Consider the following 8625-nt stretch of genomic DNA (forward strand, 5'->3'; position numbering starts at 1 on the left):
GATAATAAAGATTTTTCTTGAACGATTGTTAAACGTGCTCGCGATGGCTCCATAATGCACCAGACCGCTTGTGAATCATATGAGCAGTAATCGATAAATAGTTGCAATGGCTTCTTTACTTAGAACACACAACACACACTGTGCTGATGCTGAATTGCTGATGGCTGCCGATGCTAATAATGAGTCATGACATGTTAACAACTCCTAGCAAAAACCTGTCTACATTTTTTAGGATAAGATAGTATGTTTGTAGTCATCATTATCAAAAGAGTTAATTTTTTATTAATGAAATTTATAACGCAGTATTATTTTTATAATCAAAAAGGTGGAAAATTCGAGCAATACTCCAAGCAAATACTATAGCTATAGTAGATTTTGTTATAATGTAACAATGCAATATAATAGAGGCATCTATATAGGTATGTATAAGTAGGTATAGCGTCCAGGGCCGGGAATGCCGGGATCCTTCAGGGCGCTTGTTGTCCCACGACTGACGTGGGTGGCGAGCATCTATTCCGATCAGTTCTCATAGTCGTGACCGGCACTCACGTCAGTCATGACCGTCCGTCATAAGTTGTGGGACAACAAGCCTATATATAATATAAGTGTCTTCGACACGATATGTCTGTCGCACGGTATCATATGCCCATACCCGCATAGGTACATAGACGCGTGGAGCTTGAAGGATCTTGAAGGAGCCCCGGCCCAGCTCCAGAGCTCCAGCAGCGAACCTGCGCGAGCCTCCCAATTCAATTCTCACGTGTGGCGATGTGTGGCTTGAATACGTTTCTTAATCGCTGTCAACGTTTTAAATCAATTAACTCTCAATACATTATTAAAAAATGAGTGAATAGCACAGATTCTACTAAGTACCGACTGCGATCAAGCTGTATTGTTGTCATTAAAACAAACGTGAGTAAAGGCGGGATTTGTTTATTGTCAGGATGAACTAACCTTAAAATCTGCCGGCATTTGTTTGATCGTTCCTGCAAGCAACCGCCAAAAACTTGGAATACTTTTTCGATTCTTATAAATAATCTACTGTTTATATTCTAAATTAAGAAAATATTGCTTCTTATAACTGCAGTACTCAATTAACTAATTTTATTCTAACTTATGATATTTTTTGAAGACCAGTTATTGCTTGTTCAAATTTTTAGATACTTCAAGGAATTCGCGAGAGATTCCTTGCCATATAGTTTACTTCTAAATCACTATTGAAATCAATTGTTATCAATTGTTATCAATTGTTAAACTATTACAAAATAGCTTTGCAATCTAGAATGATTTACAAATAAGTAAAATAAGCAAATACTTAAAATAACTAATTTTTATTATTTTCTTTAGACATTTTCAGCATAGAATCATGGCTGTTTCAAAAAATGTTTCCTGTGGCCTGGATTTCTGCTCAGTTCCAGATTTAAAAGATTGTTTATATGTGGCCAACTGCTCCAAGTAATTCATTTTTTGGTTAATAATTTTTATGTTTAAAACTAAAGTATATTATATGTTTATATTCTGTTTTCGTAGATATCATTTTGTATGTATCCCATTAGTTCACCCTAATTATAAGAGAGAATTTATTTCTCCTGAAATCAAACGAAGTGAACCATGGACTAGATCTGATTTAATACTCTGTAGTTCAGGTAGGTTCATATGCAATTAAGCAAGACTTTTACAAATTATAACAATTACAATTTATGTTTTGAAGATTGGAGTACTTTGGTAGTTGGCAAGCTCTCACCACACATATACGTTGATTCAAAAATCCACTCTGTCGCTAAAAATAGTGAAGAAACTTTATTACAAGAACTCGCATTAGCTTCTCATTTAGGGTTGGTCGCCATTACTATTAAATTGAAAGGTAATATAGAAAACAATATGAATCTTGCCAGAATAATGTTTGACAAGCTATCTACAACGCAGAATTTTCAGGTAAAAAACTTGAATGTTTTTATCATGGAATTGATATGAATTAGATTTTTAATTTATTATTAATCAGAATTCTAATCACACTTTTTAAAATATGCAATTTCATTAGGCTCAAGTATGGATACAAGTTCCAATGGAGAATCCAAAAAAACAAGCATACTCTTATAGAGAGGATATTGATCTTGATAAAACAGAAATTGAAAGTACTTGGCAGTGGTGGAATCAATTTAGAATAGTCTGTGATTATGACCGAAAACTTATAGTAGCTTTAATTGTCAGCAATGATCTTCCTGATGAAGATGAAGTATATTATACAATTTAAATATTTCAGGGTATCAAAGGATTTCTTTTTACACTTTGTAAAATAATATTTTTTATTTATAGATTACAAGATGGTTAGGCGAACCAGTAAAATGTTTGATTATACCTACAACAGTATTCATTACCAACAAAAATGGGTTTCCAGTGTTAAGCAAAGCTCATCAAGCAATGATTAGAAAATTTTGTGCTTTGGACGTTCAATTTGTCATTACTGGAGCCAATCGTCATCAAAATATAATTCACTATTACCACTACATGGACCATTTGTGGAAGGTAACAGCAAAATAATGCACAAATTTTTAAATCACTTAAAGCAGTATTATTCTTATCTTCTGGCAAAGCTTTATCTAACGACTTTAATTTTATTCATCATTTTACAGAACTGGCAACCTAATGGCCCTATTGAACGTTTTGCGCGAGGATATGAAGATTATCTTCAGTGCCCCCTACAACCATTAATGGACAACTTAGAATCAGGAACCTACGAAGTTTTTGAAAAAGATCCGATCAAGTATGCAGAATATCAAGCTGCTATTGAGAGTGCATTAAAAGATATAGGATCAGAAAAGGAAGCAAGGAATGAGAAAGATTCAATGTATGCTCAAATTACGATACAATCTTTATATATATATATGTGTGTTGTGTATTGATAATTCATTGTTCATATTGCATTACAGAGTTGTTATGGTTGTTGGAGCTGGACGTGGACCATTAGTTCGAGCTGCTTTAAATGCATCTGCAAATGCTAAACGTCAGATAAAAGTCTATGCAGTTGAAAAAAATCCTAATGCAGTTTTAACGTAATATATTTTTAAACCATACATAGCGTTTTTCGTAAATTTCAAAAATGAATAATCGTATTATCATTTGTTACTTGCAGATTACAAGCTTTACAACAAGAAATGTGGGGAGATGTGGTAACTATAGTCTCATCTGATATGCGAGATTGGAACGCACCTGAAAAAGCGGATATTCTAGTATCAGAACTGTTAGGATCTTTTGGTGATAATGAATTATCACCGGAATGTCTTGATGGAGTTCAAAAGTTTTTAAAAGGTGTGATTATTATTTTCTTTGTTTGTCTTAATTTCTGATTAAAAAAGATTGAATGTTCATAATACTATTGTTTTGTAGATGATGGAATAAGTATACCATATTCCTACACTTCTTACATTGCTCCAGTCCAATCATCTAAGCTATACAATGAAGTGAAAGGATGTAGAGATAAGGACAAACATTCCTTAGCACACTTTGAAATGCCTTATGTTGTTCATTTTCAAAATAAGTATGATATTGATCTTCCACAACCACTTTTCACTTTTAATCATCCTAACAAAGGTTAGATCAAAATTTATTTACTTTATTAATGCATAAGAATCGAATATCTTTAAATTTTATTTACTTTTACCAGATGCCAAAATCGATAATTCAAGATATGGTAAAAACATATTCAAAGCAGAACAAGATTGTGTACTTCATGGATTCTCTGGCTACTTTCTTGCAATTCTATACAAAAATATAAAAATCAGTATTGAACCAAGAACTCACAGTCCTAGAATGTTCAGTTGGTTTCCCATTTTCTTTCCTATAAAGGTAAGGATATAGACATGTTTTTTACTACCATACAAGAAAATAATCAGAAAAAAAACTAACATACATTTGGCTTTTGAATTAAAAATGATGTCGGATAACATTTCTGTAACAAAATCTAGCAATTAGGTACTATGACATAATCAAGATTGATCGTATTTTTATATTCATTTAGGATCCAGTAAACTTAAAAGCTGGAGATGAAATCGTCAGTCACTTTTGGCGGTGTTGCAGTTCGAAGAACGTTTGGTACGAATGGTCTGTTGAAAAACCAGTACCCATCCCGATTCACAATCCTTGTGGTAGATCTTCAACCATAGGATTGTAAATAGAGTTAACATTATACTAAAAAAACCTTGCAATAATGAATTTATGAAAATATTTATCTCTTACTAAGGGACAAGTATTTTTGCGCAGTAAAAATTGATTTCTTCGTTGCGTAACCTAACGAGAAAATGAAATAAGCAGATTCGTTTGTGTCAAACGACATTTGTTTTTGTTATTACAAGTTTTTGTGAACATTTGAGAAATTTCATATATACGAGTTGATTCTCAATTTTGTATCGTTTTCTCATCGAAACACTATTCGTACTAAGCTCGAGGCCGTCGGTATTGTAAAACCTTCCGATAACACGATTTCACGGGTTATCGTTTTTCATACGCTGCAATGTAATCGTTGCGTCGTGACCTATTAACCTCACGTGATCTATAAGAAAGTAAAGATTCGGCCCATTATACATTTTTAGGTTCTCATCGCTCAAAACGTTTACTGTTTTATTTATCATTGGCCCATGCTTTTTTTTGTTCAAATATCAAAAATACTTTATTATCCTTGCTTATGCTGATCTTACTTAAGTGACGTTTTTGGAGGCGAAAATATTGTAATTTTGTGAAAGATAGGACATTTATTTACTTATTTTCGTTTTATTTTGGAAAAGATTAAAGAAATTAATAGAATTGTATAAAAATAAGTTTTGCATAAAAGCACACGTTTATTTAAACTTTATAATTTCTAATGCGTAAAACTATTTTTATTTAATAAGACCAAAAATCGCTAGATGCATGGATGACTTACTTATAAATGCAACAACTTGGTTAAAAATAAAATGACAAGGATATTTTTTAAATAAAACTACGTATTTTGAATACTGTGTGATTTTCATTCTGTGAGAAGAACAACATCGAACATTTATTAATAATAGTTATCCTAAAACTATACTTAAAAAAAAGCTTTGCGCGTGCTCGAAGCCAGCGTAAAAGTTCGTCTTTTATCGGTTACTGAATGAATTACGAAAATGAGATTGATAAAACGTGGAAGAATTTCAGTTCACGAGGGAGTTCCAATGATAGAACATTTTGCGGAATATGATCCGAATACGATAAACTAGCTTTTAACATTGTGATATAGGTCATCTCTACTAGATTATGGTAAGCTGCTTCATCGATTTGATAACTGTCTATACACTAGTATTCTAAGCACAGGCGAATTAATAAGTGCATAGGCGTTAATTCACGATACAAGAATGAAATTGGGTTTGGTCGACATTTCAAGGCCAAAAGAGCGTATTATTTGTAACAAAAAAACTTGGGAGCACAGATTGACAAGCTGATTATTTTATAAAGAGAAAAGGCCATATAATATATTATATTATACTGACAAAAGCAGTGAACGAAAAACCTTAGGCTCGGAAAAGAGCCGTGTGTGTACTCTAAAGTCGTCGTTCCGAGTAAGCAGGGAGGGAAGAAGAAGAAATATATCAAACGATTGCCGGATCGGCCGAGCAGATAAAGCTCGCCGGGGAAGCTGACCGCACTAGCGCAAAACAAAGTGCCAGCCGCGCGGCCGAGAGTTTATCGGAGTGTGTGTCCACATTTCTCGGAGAATAGCCGCTCATTACGCAGCCGCGGCTCGAGCCAAGTGCACGCGCGAGTGCAGACGACGCGCCGCTCCGTTGAGGTTATAACACAACGCAAGTCCGGCAGTGCTGGTCCCTGCACGCGTCGTCCTCGAAGGATTAGCGATTATTTTTCCCGATAACTGATTCTCAATTTGCTGCACAGAGCCATGGCGCGACTGGTAGCGCAGATCGCCAGGTGCACCGCCAGGTCGATGCTATTTAATCACGAGGCTGCCGCATTCAAGGCTGCTCCGAAATCTTCCAGCCTCGTTCGGCACATCGCGAGCACACATCGCTTGGAAGCTGGTATGTCTATACCTATTATCATTGTTGCTGCACGTTTCTGCGCCACTTAACTGTTTGTTTACCTCACGCAAAACTGGGATGATCAGATCCGATTGCAGTTTTATTCAATCTGCAATACACGCGTGTCGTTATGAAGCCACTATTACTTTATATCAACAAAGCACGATTTTGTAAAATATTTAGAACGTACCGATCCGCAGATGAACTTTTCATCAAATATAAGCACACCAAATATAGTTACATCATGTATATCGAAATGAAAGCAATATATATGTGCGTGTGTGTGTGTGCGCGTGTGTTATTATATCACGGCGTTATTGCACAGTAGTATGATAAATTTTCAGTGACCTTACTACTATCACAAAAGATTAAATTGAGGAATTAAAAAATCTCGTATCGTCGCTGAGAATAAATATATAGCGCGTTATAAGTATAATTTATTATGAAATTAGCTGAACGCATCGTATAGAAAAATCTCCACAAAACAAAAATTGATAAATGAAATTTATTTTCAGAAAGGAGGTACACCGACAAACATGAGTGGGTAACGCTGAATGGCAATATTGGTACAGTAGGAATTTCGGATTACGCACAAGATGCTCTTGGAGACGTTGTTTATGCACAACTTCCAGACATCGGCCAAGTGATCAAAAAAGAAGGTGAGACTTTAAAAAATCAATTTGAAAAACTGCTTTACTTTGATCTTGATTGTGAATCTGCTTATTGGGAATTAAGAGCTAAGGAGTATTTCCACAGTTTCTATAATTGTTATCGTCTCAGTGTTGATAGTAGCTTGTCATTGTGAAAATGAAAAACAGAATTACTAGCAAGCTGGTCAAATTTACGCAACCTATGTGTTTTCAAGTTTGCTATCGCGCTGTAATCATGCAGTCTTAGCGACTGAAAATATTTAATCTATTCTCGAACCAATAATTTTTTTAGAAAGCTGCTAGACGTGCATTGTAATAAAGTTTAAGTTTTTTTCATTGACCATGATCTCATTGAGCGAATAAAACAAAGTTGTATAGCGATCGTCAAAAAAAAAAAAAAATGGTGAAATCGCGTCACTCAACATTAGAATAACTGGCTATTGTTGTAACGGCTTTTTTTCTAGCAAAATCTTTCAACACGCTCCCATGCAGATTGTATTATTGAATTTATCACGCTTTTTCTAATGTTTTTCCTACCGTCGCATATAACCGTTGCTTAATCAGCTGTAATAATGCTACATGTATTTATTTATTCGTACGACCAAAGCTTTCGTAAACGCAGAATTCACTAATCAGCGATTTCTTACTGCAGATGAATGTGGAGCCCTGGAGTCGGTCAAGGCAGCCTCTGAGATAATGAGCCCCTGCAGTGGCAAAGTCCTCGAGAAGAACGAAGCCGTCGAGAGCAAACCGGGTCTTATCAACACGTCCTGCTACGACGAGGGATGGCTCTTCAAGATCGAACTGAGCGATCCCGAGGAGATAAAAACTCTTATGGACGAAGATGCCTACAACGAGTACCTCAAGACTGACCCTCATTAACAGCGAGCCATGATAGATGAATAGCAAGGGAAAGAAAGAACGAAAGTGCAAATCAAAGCTGACCAGTGCTACACAAAAAGTCCAAAGAAAAATATAGGAACATGTAGAAACCCAAAAATTAAGCAGCGATTTTTGTTCAAGATGTGATTGTTGTAAATAATTCTTTTAGCGCATGCAAACATTCAAAACATGTATCAAGACTAAAAATGTTTCTAGTTTTTAAAAAATCATTCACAACAATGAGCTGATTAAAGTTTTTTTACAAGATAAAACTATGATTGCTCTTATTGTGTACACAGCTTTATTCATATTAAAACATATTTTATTTTCAAAAAACAGATTTTTATTTGTATCTTTCTGCCTTTATCATATTGGACGTATTGGATGAGTTAACAAAAATGTATAAAACTTGTATTCTGCTTGGGTCTTGTTTTCACTTATTTCATCAAGACATATGTTTCCACATGTTCTTACATGCCTCTATACGACTCTTTAAAAGAAAAACTTAATACCTTTCACGTTTGGTATTGGCTCTTCGATTAAATAATCTGGTCTATTTACGTGTAGATCAAACACCAAAGGTTGTTTTATTGTACATACTTGTAAGAGAATAATGTAACTCGACGTACTTTTGACATAGATTGTTATTGTTTTTTTTTAATTTTGTTCTTTCACCAAAACCGCGATTTAAATTATGAGTATGGACTCGTTGTGCACTCATTGTACTGATGAAAGGTGATTAATCGATATAGATTCATCGTCGCATCAGCGACTGTGTTATCAACAGTAAGTAGTTCTAAGCAACGTTGACGTACGACTCGAAGCGTACGAAATTTTTGTAATAAACATTACGCAATAAATTACTATCGATTTCTGAAATACACCCAGCGAATTTTTATTTCTTTTTTACTATAAAACGATTGCGATAATTATGGTACACATCGAAATAGGATTTGAAACAGTGCTCTTGCTAACACTGTCAAAACAGTTATATTTTATACAAGTAAATATTCTTATATAGAACTTTGAAAAAATTGCAAGTTATG

The 8625-nt window shown here is 34.5% G+C and overlaps 2 protein-coding genes and 1 long non-coding RNA gene across 4 annotated transcripts; 2 read left to right on the forward strand and 1 right to left on the reverse strand.

Moving 5' to 3' along the window:
* Positions 1-574: 574 nt before the first annotated feature.
* On the forward strand, positions 575-4989 carry LOC100115766 (protein arginine N-methyltransferase 5). 2 transcript variants are annotated; one of them, XM_001600347.6, is made up of 12 exons: positions 575-912; positions 1348-1455; positions 1531-1646; positions 1712-1935; positions 2042-2236; positions 2317-2526; positions 2634-2848; positions 2931-3053; positions 3134-3309; positions 3388-3591; positions 3665-3846; positions 4019-4989. In XM_001600347.6, exons 2-12 carry the CDS (start codon positions 1367-1369, stop codon positions 4169-4171), a joined length of 1887 nt encoding a protein of 628 aa, XP_001600397.1. In that variant the 5' UTR covers positions 575-912; positions 1348-1366; the 3' UTR covers positions 4172-4989. The 2 variants fall into 2 exon arrangements, with proteins under 2 accessions (XP_001600397.1, XP_031782069.1); XM_031926209.1 differs by lacking the exon at positions 575-912 and adding an exon at positions 1020-1086.
* A 605-nt stretch (positions 4990-5594) lies between these two features.
* Positions 5595-8462, forward strand: LOC100115593 (glycine cleavage system H protein). Its single transcript, XM_001599166.6, has 4 exons — positions 5595-5800; positions 5905-6047; positions 6563-6706; positions 7350-8462. The coding sequence occupies exons 2-4, from the start codon at positions 5909-5911 to the stop codon at positions 7577-7579; spliced, it is 513 nt and encodes a 170-aa protein (XP_001599216.1). The 5' UTR covers positions 5595-5800; positions 5905-5908; the 3' UTR covers positions 7580-8462.
* On the reverse strand, positions 5716-6563 carry LOC116416757. The gene is made up of 2 exons (XR_004227103.2): positions 6238-6563; positions 5716-6156 (listed from the first exon to the last, which is right to left on the reverse strand). It is a non-coding gene; the product is annotated as an uncharacterized LOC116416757 (long non-coding RNA).
* Positions 8463-8625: the final 163 nt, after the last annotated feature.

This window comes from Nasonia vitripennis, chromosome 1 (genome assembly GCF_009193385.2).
Source record: "Nasonia vitripennis strain AsymCx chromosome 1, Nvit_psr_1.1, whole genome shotgun sequence".
Lineage (NCBI taxonomy): Eukaryota > Metazoa > Arthropoda > Insecta > Hymenoptera > Pteromalidae > Nasonia > Nasonia vitripennis.